This window comes from Vidua macroura, chromosome 1 (assembly GCF_024509145.1).
Source record: "Vidua macroura isolate BioBank_ID:100142 chromosome 1, ASM2450914v1, whole genome shotgun sequence".
Taxonomy (NCBI): domain Eukaryota; kingdom Metazoa; phylum Chordata; class Aves; order Passeriformes; family Viduidae; genus Vidua; species Vidua macroura.
This window is the reverse complement of record NC_071571.1, coordinates 33,705,793-33,719,635: the sequence shown is the minus strand read 5'-3', so window position 1 is coordinate 33,719,635 and position 13,843 is coordinate 33,705,793. Positions and strand designations below refer to the sequence as shown.

The 13,843-nt window shown below is 44.3% G+C and overlaps 1 protein-coding gene across 1 annotated transcript; it reads left to right on the top strand.

The window, feature by feature from the left end:
• Window positions 1-4,953: 4,953 nt before the first annotated feature.
• Window positions 4,954-7,352, top strand: HOXA11 (homeobox A11). The gene is made up of 2 exons (XM_053983798.1): window positions 4,954-5,617; window positions 7,120-7,352. Exons 1-2 carry the CDS (start codon window positions 4,954-4,956, stop codon window positions 7,350-7,352), a joined length of 897 nt encoding a protein of 298 aa, XP_053839773.1.
• The last annotated feature ends 6,491 nt before the right edge of the window (window positions 7,353-13,843 follow it).

Here is a 13,843-nt window from a genome sequence, read left to right as displayed (position 1 = left end):
CCGCAATATTTCAGCTACTTGCAGTTATCAGAGTCAGAGAGACCTCAGATGTTCATCAGATCGAAGGGATGCAAAATATCATGATAGGTCGCCAACAAAGAGCGTAGGTCCGTAGTCGTTTAATCCTGAAATTAAAACTAGACGGGACGCTTGCTTGGAAAAAAAAAAAAATCGCCCTCTTCGTTTCAGCAACTTAAAAATATACAGGGGGTGACGGAGGAAAGGAAAGGATTTTGCTAATTTATATTAAAAATTAATCTGAAGTATTCTAACCCAGATGAGTACAGCCTTTTGGGGGGTTCAAGCCTCTGAAACAACGTAATGTGGTAAAAAAAAAAAAAAAAAAAAAAAAAGTCGTCAAAATTACATTGAATCCTGTTTACATCTGCTTGTTCTCTTTACACGTATTCTGCAGTTTCCTAGCAAAATCACAATCATGCCGCCTCACGTTTTGGAAAATAAATAGCCATGTCACAGTACGGGGCTTCCATCTCATCAGTATATACACATATACAAATACATACAAGAATTCACCTATCATTTAAATTATTTAGCTGGCTATTGAAGCACTTCATTCTATTGCAATCTTACGGAGACATATTTAGTTGGGGGGGGGAAGTATACGTATAACTTCTTTCCATAACAGACAAAACGGCAAACAGAAAATAAACGCCTTTTAAGAACTTCTAAGCCCGAGATATTTAAAATACAAATAATCAGCAGGTTTTTCTGAAGCTGCATTCCTGGCAAATTTTGCGACGAATTATCGCCTTGTGCCCCTGTTTGCATTGGTAAAGGTGGAAAGACGGTGAGCTTTTTTTGTTGGCAGCAACATTTCAAATTCCCTAATGCTACGCTTTTCTAATAAGCCTTTGTAGACTGTAATCAACCCTCAGTTTTACAAAACACTGTCCTAACTCCTTAGATATTTTCTCCTGCTCGAGTCATAATACCCCTCACCCTCCCTGTACGAGAGAACAGCAGAGATTGAAGCCAGCGATCCTGTAATATTTTAATTAGCTCCTCTTGGCGCAAATTCCTTCTAGCACACGTTCCTCCTCTTAATTAGAGGCACCCACCCTTCTGGCAAGGTAAATGGTCGGCTTCAAATATTTTCCAAGCAAAGCCCGGTACAAAATTACAACAATTTAGATACAATAGAACTTGACCTTTTGGAGAAGCAGTAGTGAGTTAAACAGTTCCCTTTGCACACCATCTGTATATGTAAAAGCTAGACTATCGAGGCGACCTAGTTCTGTTTATATTCCTCCAAAGAAGAGATGTAGCTTTTTTCTCCTCCCTTTGTTTAGCTTAGCTATGGGTAACAGTCTCCCCACCTCTCGGCCACGCTTCTCCTTTGCAAAACCGTCCTGCAGCAGAGGTTCCAAATTCAGAGCGGTTTTACCCTCTCTAATCCAGTCGAAATACATGGGAAGGCGTAACGAATGCATTTTGCTTCTCCAAACGAAATGCCTGCCTTTGTTTATGTTGTTCTCAGTGAGGTTAGCGAGGGGAAGGCTCGGTTTTCCCCCTTCCTCAACGCGGAAGTCCCAATTACTGTATTAAAAGAGCAATTCAGCATTAGACCAAATAATCAACATTGATAATTGTGCTGAACACAGCAACTTAACAGCAGGCTCCCTGCAATTACCCACACATTCCGGGACTTTAAGCGTACATTATCTCTTGTTTCACTTAACAGCAAATAAAGCAGAGACCAGCCTGTGCCTTGGGTGTCTACTCGCTCCCAGACGAGCTGTGCCCCCCTCGGTTTTCCCCATCACCCTTCCCGCTTGTTGTGCAGGCGGCACCCAGAGGCATTTTGGGTTCCCCCTGCGTTACAAACCCGCTTGAAGAGAAATAGGCTGTTTGGTTTGGAGAGGTGGGGGAGAGAGCTCGAGCGATTCAAAAGCAGGCATCGGGGCTGCACGTGTGCATGCTGTGCAAGCACATATATGCCCAGACACACGCACACCCACGCACACACACTCCTATTTCCAGTTGCCTTCTCGCCCTTCTTGCCTTAATTTCCCTTTGTTTCCCAGAGGCAGCCCCGACCTCTGGCACGGCGAAGCCTCGCACGGCGCCGCAGCCCCCGCTGTAGAGAGGAGCGGCAAAGAGCCCCATACAAACCTGTGCCAGCTCTGCTCCCCATTTCTAGCCCCAAGGTTTGAAATTTATTGAAATGCAAGAGGGCAGCTGCAGTGAGTCCGAGGAGGTGGCGTCCCGCGATTAAGTGTTGGGCAGTTCTGTCATGTCTGCTCTGACACAAGCTGAAGTTGACTGCCAAAGTGCTATAAAACCACAGGTCAGTCTAGAACTGTTTTCGGTTCCCCTAGACGCGCCGTGTTCAATTATAGCCTTAAAAGCCCTAATACAAGTGCAAGAATTTGTTTGCCATCACAGAGAGGCGGGGCGAGGCTCGGCAATGGTGGCGCCTTTGTTATCTCAAAGTCACTGAAATCCTTATACATTCCTTTTTGCTCGAAGGGAGGAGTGTCTGCGAGTATGCAGGGTGTGGGGAGAGGTTTTCATCGACGGAATTGAACGGTGCGGGTGTACAGGGAAAATAACCAATGTTCGGACACCAGAAGAGGGCTTCCGACCCCCCAGTCCACTCCACCCACCACCCCATCACGACCACTCCCCGCAAAAAACTAGGAGGAAAGTAAATGCGAGCAAAATTACAGCGTTAAGGGAAAAGCCAGCCACAGCTCTGGCACACCCCTCCCCACCTCAAGTTAAAAAAAAAAAAAAATTAAGAGGGAGAGAGAGGGAAAGCCCTCAAACCTTTTTACAATCCCTAAACGACGTTGCAGTCTTCTGCTAGCGGTTTTGACGACATGCAATCTCTTTCCATCCACTTTCTAGCAAATATGTCAAGCTGGAAGATTAATTCATTAATTTCAAGTTCAGCTCACAGACGTGCAGTAAGCATAAGAAGTTCTTGCAGCAAACCAAAATAAAGAGTTCATTACAGGGATACGTCCAGAGCATTTGATTTGTGAACGGTAACCCTTGTAAAATAAGAAAAAGGCATATAAACATTAATGCTAATAAATTAGTTTACTCCACTACAAAGTAATTACTTGATAATCTTGAATTTACAGCTTGAATTCAAACGCAATAGTTAGCTATAATGTAGGGGAAATACATAATGAGAATATTTTCTCTCTGCATAACATGATTAGATTTGTTATTGAGTCTGTTACGATAAGCTAAGCAATAAATAAACAAATCGATGTTGACATTTAAATACCGAGGATCTCCAGAATTTACTAGAGAACTTTCTCCGGATATATAAATACTTCCACAGCACTGCAGAGAAAGGGGGGGGGGGGAATCCAAATATTATTTCCCTAACATTTTCGTTTCCCTTCCACTAGCCTCCCAAGTCCACGGGAGCATGGATCTTGAACTACGTCTGATTTCCTAAGAGTACCAACTTCACAATAGCCTTTTGCTACCCTGTTTTTCTATTTTGATAAAATCCAGCCGGAACTCAAATATTTCTTTTCTGAAATCGAGCATCAAAAGAGCAAAAAAATACTTTTTCCGAGAGCTGAGGGATGTCCGTGCCTCAAAAGGTGCTGTATTCTTTGGCGTATTTCTGTGTTTTCTTTGGCTCTGCTCATTCGGAGGGGTGTGCATTTTTATTGGCAGAAAAGTACTTTTTAGTCTCTGCCCTGTACAATCCGCTTTCTATATCATCCCTTTCATGCAACAATAGTAAAAGTTTAACCAGGTTTTTAAAATAGGTCTCCCTGGGTGTCAGCCTTCAGCGACGACACAAAGCTAAAAGGAAAGTATCTCGGTACGGCGAGTTTGCTCCTACGGGTTAACAGTATGTCAAATAATTTTAACTAGGCTTCTGGCAATTAAACTCGGAGTATTTGTCAAGTTGGGGTAGCCCAATATCCACTGGTTTTCCAAGCATTTAGTTGCAGAGTTGAAGTAGAGAGATCAGCAAACAGTCTTTAGCTCCGTGGTCTGCAATTTCAAGGGCTTGCTGGCTTTCTGGCGTTGCGACTGAGGCAAGGGATGATTTGGAGAGGGTGAAGAGGGGAAACCCGCGTCCTGGGGACCCGACATTGTTAACTGCCTCCAGTAAAGCTTTGCTGAAGCCGCGCGGGGTATTTGAGGTTAATATGTAAGTAAGGGAAGGAAGACACTATGCGCTTCGGAAGTGAACATGAATGCAAGCATGTAATCTATTCACCATGAAAATCAGTAAAGACTTGACCCTGGCACATTCTTCCTAGTAAGGTTTCCAGAAAAACCCTGAGGAGTAAGGGCTTTTTTCTTTTTTTAGGCGGGGGGGGGGGGGGGGAGGGAAAGCTCAAACTGATCCCCCCACCAAAAAAAAAAAAAAAAAAAAAAAAAAAAAAAAAAAAAAAAAAGAGAGAGAGGAAATAAAAAACGTTTTCTTCAGGAGCGTTTTCCTCCTCCTCAGAAGCAGCTTTCCACAAGAAAGCGTGCGTGCATCTCCACGGTGCCCTCCTTCTCGGAGCCTGCCAGCGAGCCGCCGAACGCCCCAGCAAGCCCACAAACAAACAGAAAGGTCTCACCTAACCCTGGGGGGAATTGATAAGCCTCTCTGCTCCAGAGCCAGAGGGTGCCAGGGACCGGGCGGCTAAGTCTGGGGCAGTGGCAGGGCGGCTGTGTGTCCCCCTGGGCTCCCCCCCGGCCAACCTGCGCTCGGCTCGCCCCTGGGCGCTGGCGACGAGCTGTTGCTTTCCCCCGCGACGGCCACAAAGGGAGCGGGGCCCGGGCCCGCCGCTCGTCAATGTCAACGTCGGGCCACGTGACCGCACCTCCCTGCCGCCGCCGGGAGAGCTCTCCACGTCAGCCTACGTCTCCCCATCTCTTACTTCACGGATCCGCTTCAAAGGGGCAGCTGCGTTAGAGAATCATGTTAAGCTCAGCTAATGCGGAGAAGCCGAGGTAGCCCTAATGATGGATTTTGATGAGCGTGTTCCTTGTTCCTCTAACATGTATTTGCCAAGTTGTACTTACTACGTCTCGGGTCCTGATTTTTCCAGCCTCCCTTCTTTTTTGCCCCAAACCCCGTCTTCTCGCCCTATGACATACTCCTACTCCTCCAACCTACCCCAGGTCCAACCTGTGAGAGAAGTTACCTTCAGGGAATATGCCATTGATCCCTCCAGTAAATGGCACCCCAGGAACAATCTGCCCCACTGCTACTCCGCAGAGGAGATCATGCACAGAGACTGCCTGCCTGCCACCAACACTGCTAGCATGGGCGAGATGTTCGGCAAAAACACAGCTAACGTCTACCACCCCAGCACCAACGTCTCCTCCAATTTCTATAGCACGGTGGGCAGGAACGGGGTCCTGCCCCAGGCTTTTGACCAATTTTTCGAGACGGCTTATGGCACGGCGGAAAACCTGGCATCGGCGGACTACCCGGTAGACAAGAGTGGCGAGAAGGCGCCCGCGGCCGCCGGGGCGGCGGCGGCGGCAACTTCAAGTTCGGAGGGCGGCTGCGGCAGGGCGGCGGCGACGGCGGCGGAGAAGGAGAGGAGGAGGCGGCCGGAGAGCAGCAGCAGCCCCGAGTCGTCTTCCGGCAACAATGAGGAGAAATCCGGCAGTTCCAGTACGTATAAAGGCAGCGCCGGAGCGCTTTTAGGAAAGGCAGCTTGAAATCTAGCGCACCGCCGCTGTTAAATTTTTATATGCTGTTTTATAAGCATATAAGGTTTATGAAGGGCCTTTAGATTTCCCCCAACAAAACTTTGTTATAAAAGGCGAGATCACGTGTTTAGTGCTGAAATTGGCCGTGAAATACCCACCGGGCAATGGATGCCTAGATTTTTTTTTTCATTTTTCTTCTCATTTTTAAAATTTTTTTTCGGCTTTTTTAAAAATAATAATAATAAAAAAAAAACAGTTCCGTGGTCAGCTCTTGAAAATATAATAACGTTAGTTCTGTGCCTGTAAATTCGGCAAAAAAAAGGAGATCCTGACTCCTTTGATATCAGTGTAATCCAGTGATTTTATAAAAGCCATGTGTTGCACCAGAAGTCTAGTTAGGAGCTGAATTCAAAGCCTTCGCCGTTTTAACGATTGCGCTAGAATAGCGTTTAACAGATAAAGTAGCCGCCTGAACTGTAGCAATATATTAAAAGAAGCAAATTAACCTAAAGCTGGCCTTTTTGTCTAAAGGAAGCCATTTTACTAAGGCACTGTGGCAATTACGTGTTGCCTTCTGTCCAACAGTTTGTTACTTACAATTGTTATTCAATCTGTCAAAGTCTGATTTTTTTATGTGGGCTTTTTAAAAGGCAAAGCTAGTATACGGCCGGAGGAAAAAATACCTCGACAATGAACTGTACCAGAAAAGGAAGTTTTTAAAGGGATAGCAGCTACGTTTAAAGTAAAGAGCTCCTGAACCTTGAAACCTTTTATATTCTGCTTAATGAACTTTAAAACCGTAATGGCTAATCGAGAGGAGAATACCTCGATCCGGTGGAGAAAGTGTTTGAAAATAGCCGGCTAGGGAGAGAAGGAGACGCCTCAGCCTTGGGCTCAGGGGTTTTTCCTCTGCTCGGGACGTAAAGACGTGATTAGGCCAGGGAACGAGGGCGAGATGCAAGCGGGTACGGGCTCGGGGAGGGTTGGGCGCGGGCCCCCCCGCCCGCTGCAGCGCTGCCCGCTGCAGGCAGCCAGGTGATGGCTACTCCCTGGGCAGCTCCGCGTGCGTGGTGGCGCCCGGCGGAGCAGCCTACAAAGGCTTTCCTCCGGCTCGTGAAATCCGCAAGAACCCCCCGCCACCACTCTTTCCTCCAGCTGCCCTCCCCGCGGAGGAAGCGAGGCCAGATCCCCGCGGCTCGGCGGGGGTTTCGCCCTACACGCTGCCCGGGGCCGCTGCGCTGCGGGAGCCGGGGTGTGCCGGCGGGTCCCGGGCCCGGCTGCACGCACCCGCCAAGGCGGAGGGCTGGCGCCAAGCCCCGGACCCACCAACTCCTACCGCGGAGCGGGCAAAAAGCGTCTTTTCCACGTTAACGTGCTTTCCCTGAGAGTACCCCCGTCCCCTCTCAGCCCCCGCCGCCGGCAACCGCCGGGTCTCAAATGTTTCTGCCTTTTTTCGCTCCACAGGTGGACAACGTACGCGTAAAAAGAGATGCCCATACACCAAATACCAGATTAGAGAGTTAGAAAGGGAATTCTTCTTCAGTGTCTACATAAACAAAGAGAAACGCCTCCAGCTCTCCCGAATGCTCAATCTGACCGATCGTCAAGTCAAAATATGGTTTCAGAACAGAAGAATGAAAGAAAAAAAAATTAACAGAGACCGATTACAATATTACTCAGCTAATCCACTACTTTAAAACTCATAGCGTTTTTCAGGACGAGATTAAATTCAGATTTCGCCCTTGACAAGGTCAAGCCACGGGGTTACGTGGAGGAAGGAGGTGTGTATCTGACGCGACTAGAAGAATCTAAGGTTTTACACACATGTAAACCTACTCTGGAACTGCGATTATGATTTTTTTATATATATATTTACATATCAACTGGAATCGATTTGGTTTTGACACACATGGGATCCATTTCTAAACGTGCACGTCACCTCTGAGTGCAAATTCCATACCTCTTACCTTTCCAGGCACTGCGGCTCACCCTGCCACCGCTTTCGGCAGGCACGGGTGGGGACGGTCCTTCTCCATCCCCGGACTCGCCCATCCTCGGCCCTTTCTTGCCCCTGTGCTGCTGCGGAACAGCTGTCGGGAGATTGCCAGGTCGGGCTCACCCAAGCAGGACCACTGCAGAATATAAACTCTGAGAAACAATCTTTCGTTCTTCCTTAGGAAAATATCTGGGTTAGAGGCAGTGTTCCATTGCTCATGGGTTTGAAATAAGAATTGAAGGACGGACGGACACACACAAACACACACACACACACACAAACACACACACACACACACACACACACAGAAGTAAAGAAAGGGGGGGATGTCATGTCCACACCTTCCTGGGGCCAACCGCGTGTAGTTGTAATATGGATGTAGTGATGGTTATAGTAGTGTTTCCTTTGGGGGTGTGGGGAGGGATGGGGGCGAGGGAAAAAAGACCAAAATGAAAAAATTAATTATTTACTTTTAAAAATCAGGTATAAATTCGCCATATGTCGTAAAGAAACAATCACTAAAAATAAAATTAGAAAAATTTAATTAGCTCTTGTTTTATTTATGACAACAGACTATGCGTTGCCATCTTTTTGGAGACAAATCATATACAAATACTAAAAAGAAATCGGCAAAAAAGTGTGAATTTCAGCATTTTAAAAGAAACAACTCCTTAAAGGAAACTAACCTTCTGGCTTCTGGCTCACAAATTTTGTTCAGGAAATACCTGTGGAGAACGACAGTTTAGCAAATACCACACAACACTTAATTGAAACTTGGAGTTGTGCAATGCACTAACATTGGATGATTAAAATAAGTCTATTGCATGTGCGTTTAAAGGTGACTAGTGAGGAGTTTAAACAGAAGCCAAACAATGTAAATATGGTAATTTTGTTGTTGTCTACTTTAAATGTCATGAGCTCTACTTTGTCGCCCAGTCGACGTATGCAAAGAATGGAGAGTTGTTTGAACTTATTTTAAATATCTATAAATATATATATTTCCCTGCAGGAACCAAAGTGTGAAAAATTGCATTTTAAAAACAAACAAAAAAAAAAAAAAAAAAAAAAAGAGAAAAAAAGGAAAATATTTAAAATTCTATATCAGTTTACAAATGATACCATGCTCTATCATTGAGGTAATTTGCTGTCGAGAATATCTGAATGTATATTTCATACAGGAACAGTGTTTTACAAGACTTGTAAATAATAAAAAAAAAGAACCCATAACCTATTTTGTTCAAATGCCCTTTTTTTTCCCCCTGGTTGTTTTTTGGTTGGTGTTTTTTTGGTTTTTTTTTTTATTGTTCCTTTGGGGCTAAAGGGTGTGGGATTTCTTTACATGTGCAACAAAGTGGTGATAAGAATGTTTTTGATCAATAAATTTTACCAAATGGATGTAATTTCTTTGTCACAATTCACAACACGCAATATCTTTATATGACGTCACTGTTTTCAATATGTATCATCTATATGTATATACAGTTTTCTTTTAATATGCGCAAGTATTTGGTTGCATGTATACAGTGGAACAGCGCACAAGGAAAATAAAAAAAATGGAAACTTTATATTTTTACTCTGGTGTTATGTTACTGCATGTTCTTTTATCTGATGTAACTCTGGGACCCGAAATTCCTCATGACCTTCTTCGGTCATTTGGGGCGAATTACTCTTCTTTTGTGAACTTCATCGTTAAATCTTCTACTCTGGAGTTAACAAGTGAACCTAGGCTTGTTTGAGCATACTTTCAGCGGGTCACAGGAAAAGGAAAATTAAGTGTGTTCATAGCTCGATACATGTTAGGCCTTCTCCTTCTCCTGCCAGCACCGGCGGGGCAAGGTCCTATGCTCGAGGGTTGGATGCGCCATTGGTGTTTGCTTGCCACCACATGTGTCCAGGAGAAATGTTTGTCAGTAGCATTTGGGACACATTTTATAAGCTGGCACCAAAGGGAAGTTTCAAGCCAGCTGATGGATGTGGTCAGAATTTGAGAGCCCTAAGAAAATTGTTGTCTTTGGGGAAAAGAATCCGCATAGCAGTGTAGTGGAAATTGACTGTTTGAAATTGTCCTTGATCTCCAAGGCAGGGAGGGGGTGGACTGAGGCGGGTAGTGGGGGGAGGACGGCTAGAGAGAGAAAGTTGGAGAGGGTAGGGGGAGAAAACCACAAACACCAAACAATAGCTGAGATAGGGATGTGTTTTGAGGAGAGTATTTGATTCTTTAATGTTGACCTTAATCCTAATCAGAAGAAAGTGGATTCTGGTTTTGCATTGTTTACTGGCTTTGAACTTCTATATTGCTTGGACATCACCCATAACCTTGAGGTGAAGGAATTACTGACTTTGGGCCTTTGTTGACCACCGCCACCCAGCCAGACAACGTTTACCTAAAGGGAATGTTGAAAAGTGAGGGGGAGAAGAGGGGACTTTGCTTGTTTGTTTGCCTAGTATGCAAGGGGAAATGCCAGTTAAAAGGAGACAGACAGATGGATGGACAGACGGTGAGACAGGCATAGAGGGATGGATGGAGAGCTGAATGGCAATGAAAGTTAAGCCTGCAAGCTTCCTTTCCTGGTTAAAAATTAACTGGTATTCAGAGCCAATCCCAAAGACAGTAAAAACATGGAGTTTCTGTGGTCGGGGTTTGGATTTCCTAGCCCAATAAAATCGCATCCTCTGCATTGCTGTGACATTGCAGCCATAAAAACTGTCCGTGACTTGTCCGTTCGCCTGTACCAAATGCATCACTATAAAGGCAGCGGAGGTTCGCCCAGAGGTTTTTTCACCGGGAGGTGAGGGACCACTGCTGTCCGCCGCCGTCTGTCCGTCCCCCCGCCCTCCCGCCGTCCTGCCGCGGGGCCCCGGCGGGCGGGCGGGCGGACGGACGGACGTCGGCCGCGGTTTAGGGGCTGCTTTGCCACAAGATGGCGATCTTCAGATCAATGTCAAAGCCGCCCGGGGCAGGGGGAGCAGCCCTGCAAAGGGGAAAAAAAAAAAAAAAAAAAAAAAAATCTTGGCCTTTGTTCACTTTGCATCCCTGGAGCCACACGGGTAATTATTGCACTTACCGGGCTCCGCTGTACAAAAAGCCGCTCGGGATGCCGGGGGAGGGGGGAAGACGCTGGGGCTTCTCGGTGGAGTTAAAGCCTCTGGGCTTTGGGTTAGGAAATGCGCGAAGGTAAGTGTTTTATACATCTATCCGGCGTGGAGAACGGCGAGGAGTGTGCGGTAACCGGAATGGTACCCTGAGATGTGGGGTGGCCCTTGCCCTGACCACTGAGCACCGTGGAAAATAACTGTAGGGAGGGGAAGGGGTGAAAAAAATTGTGATTAGGATGTGAAATAATATAGAAGAGACTTTCTAAGTTGCAGTTGACCTTTTATTTTCTCTTCGTTTTGGCCAGCCGCGTGGAAAAGCCACATTATCTGGAAATATTTTTTCAGGGTAACTTGTGGCTTTCCTCCACTCACTAAAAAAAAAAAAAAAAAAAAAAAAAAAGAAAAAAAAAAGAAAAAATAAGTGTAGCATTGGAAATATTATGAAACTTGACATTTATGTGTGGAACAGTAGGTGTCTTCAATCAAATAGATCTATGGCAACACAGTCTGCAAATGACAGACAATTCTGACGATCTTATTAGTCTTGAACTATAGTTTAGTTAGGGTCGTTTGGTAACTTTAAAGAGTAGTCTGCTTCCTTGCAGCTGGACACAGACTGTGGTAAACAACTTTTGACATACTTATGCTAAAAACTGTTCATGTGATTGCATATTAAGTCAATGTTCGTGCAAGACCACATTTAGATTGCCTTTCTTTCTTTCTTTCTTTCTTTCTTTCTTTCTTTCTTTCTTTCTTTCTTTTCTTTTCTTTCTTAATCAGCACATGTGCTGTAAACAAACAATAGTCACTCATTCTCATGTGCTCAGGGCTGCTCTGGATTGTAGCTTTGAAACTCTATCCTCTCTACGAGTACCCCTAACTCCAGGTTACTTTTCATGCCCATAAAATTTTCACATGTTTTTCTTATGTCTCCATTTGAGAAGGGTGGGCTGGAAGGTGGTATTGAATGAAGAAGATACTGGTTTGGCTACATATACGTGTTTCTTAGGGCAGAGTTTAAAATATCTGTCCGAAAAAAATAGAAATATTATTTTACCCTTTCTCTTCTATGTATATAATGCCTGTTGCCTGCAGTATTTTTTAAATTGTGCTTCCAGGGAACTGTTGCAAGTGTAGTTAAAAGCACATGCTCAGTCGACAGAGAGCAGTTTCAGATGATTATTGGAACTTATCGATTTCATCAAAGATGCTCCATTAAAAGCTCGGGGATGTTGATCCCTTTTGACTTCCCCTCAGTAATGCCAGGATGCAAGAAGCCACGTGAGAAGCAGGGAGATTTGAGGGTCCCTTTGCAACATTTCATTTTACACCAGTCAAGTTAAACTCCGCATATTTGATCAAATATTTATTTTTCCCCTTGTTGTTTCCCTGTCCCATTCAATACTTGGCTGAATAAATCAAAGGGACCCCAGCAGCAGTTAAAGCGCCCTCTGGTTACGAATTGTTTACTGACGGCCGCGGTCATAGGATAATATTTAAAAAAAACAAGCTTGTTTCTTACAATAACTGTTTATTATTTCACATTATTTGGGTTTGCATGTTTTGGAGGGAAGAGGGGAAGCCAACTCAGTGTCTACACTGTGTTTAATTAATCGTGTACTCAACTTCAGCTCACATACCACATCCAAACCCCTGGGAGGCTTTTTCATAAGCTCATTGGGTTTGTGTTTTGTTGTCTATATTTTTTTTTTTTTTTTTTTTGTCACAATCTTTTCATTAAATGCTCTGAAATCGAAACTTCTGGCCAACGTGTGTGTCTGACAGCTAAGCTATACCACAACCAAAAAAAAAAAAAAAAAAAAAAAATTTATATGCATTCAGACCTTCTTTAAAGGCAAGACAGCTACAAAAAGGGAGAAAGGCTACAGTTTCAAATGCTTAATAGAGCTGTGCGGCGCATCTCTCGCAATACAAGGGGCACACTTAAAAGCCAGACTTGGGCATGCAATATTTTCCCCACACATATATAATCCGATACCGTTGTTGCTTCTGCATGGTATTTGGGGCTCTCTGGACAATAGAAAGCCCCGTTGTTGTCGTCAGTGCCAGAAAATGGCAAGGAAATAAAGCCCTAATGCATTGGTTTGGGCGTATTTTGTCCTGCCGCACACTAGCATTTGAAACTCGTCAGAATTACTTGCAAAATATGTTCCTAATCCAAATAAGTAAAACGATACACGTATAATATAAAACATAGTTAGGCGAGCAAGCTTCCGGATGGCTGGAATAATATTAAATCGCAGCCTAATTTTTAACAAGATAATCCACAAAAACAAGCCAACCTCCCCAGCACCACCACCAGCGTGAAAGAATTTCTAGTAAAGATAAAATTAGTGGGGCCGTCATTTGTCACCTAACTTGGCACAGGCGCTGTTCCTAAACCTCCTGTCTGAAATCCGCCTTCTTTGGAGCAAATCCAGGGAAAAAAAAAAAAAAAAAAAAAGGAAAAAAGAAAATAAGAAAAAAGAGGAATCTGGCACACACACACGTTCCAGGGAGCTGACAGTTCCAATATTAAATAACTATAGTCTGATTGCATTAATTTTTTGAGCTGTATAAAATGTAGTCCACGGCTGTATTCTCAGATAGGCGGCGCATGCACTCCTGCACAGACTGCAAGGCCGTTTACGTTTTCACAAAGTGCAGCTTGCCTGTGTCTACAAATAAAAGCATATTTTAATTATCTGCAAAATGCGTCTCTGGATTAACAGCGCTGATCTTTTGGGTTATACGGGCCAATAATAAAAAGATAAATCACGGCTTAACACGATACATTTTGAGATTTCCAGTCAGAGTTTGCTTAGGTTGAGCTGTCGGTTTTTATTTATTCCCGTTTTGTTTTTAATTTTAGTTCAACCAATAAAACGGCTTAACGATGCTATTAATGCATCTATTATATTTTTCTTAGATCAATAAAATTTTATTTTGATAGTACTGTCTATGTACGCCATGAATTTAGATCCTCCACGAAAACACCTTCTCGCTGGCTTTGATATTTATCAGAATTTTATTTGCTCGGTTTTATAGACCCTCAGATAGCTTTACTTACAGAAGTAGAATTAAAAAGAAAGTAAT

Bases quoted from the DNA above. Each gene is read 5' to 3' on its own strand.
- HOXA11 (XM_053983798.1), top strand. From the start codon at position 4,954: ATGATGGATTTTGATGAGCGTGTTCCTTGTTCCTCTAACATGTATTTG. The intron at 5,618-7,119 runs GTACGTATAAAG...TTCGCTCCACAG, and splicing joins GGAGAAATCCGGCAGTTCCA to GTGGACAACGTACGCGTAAA.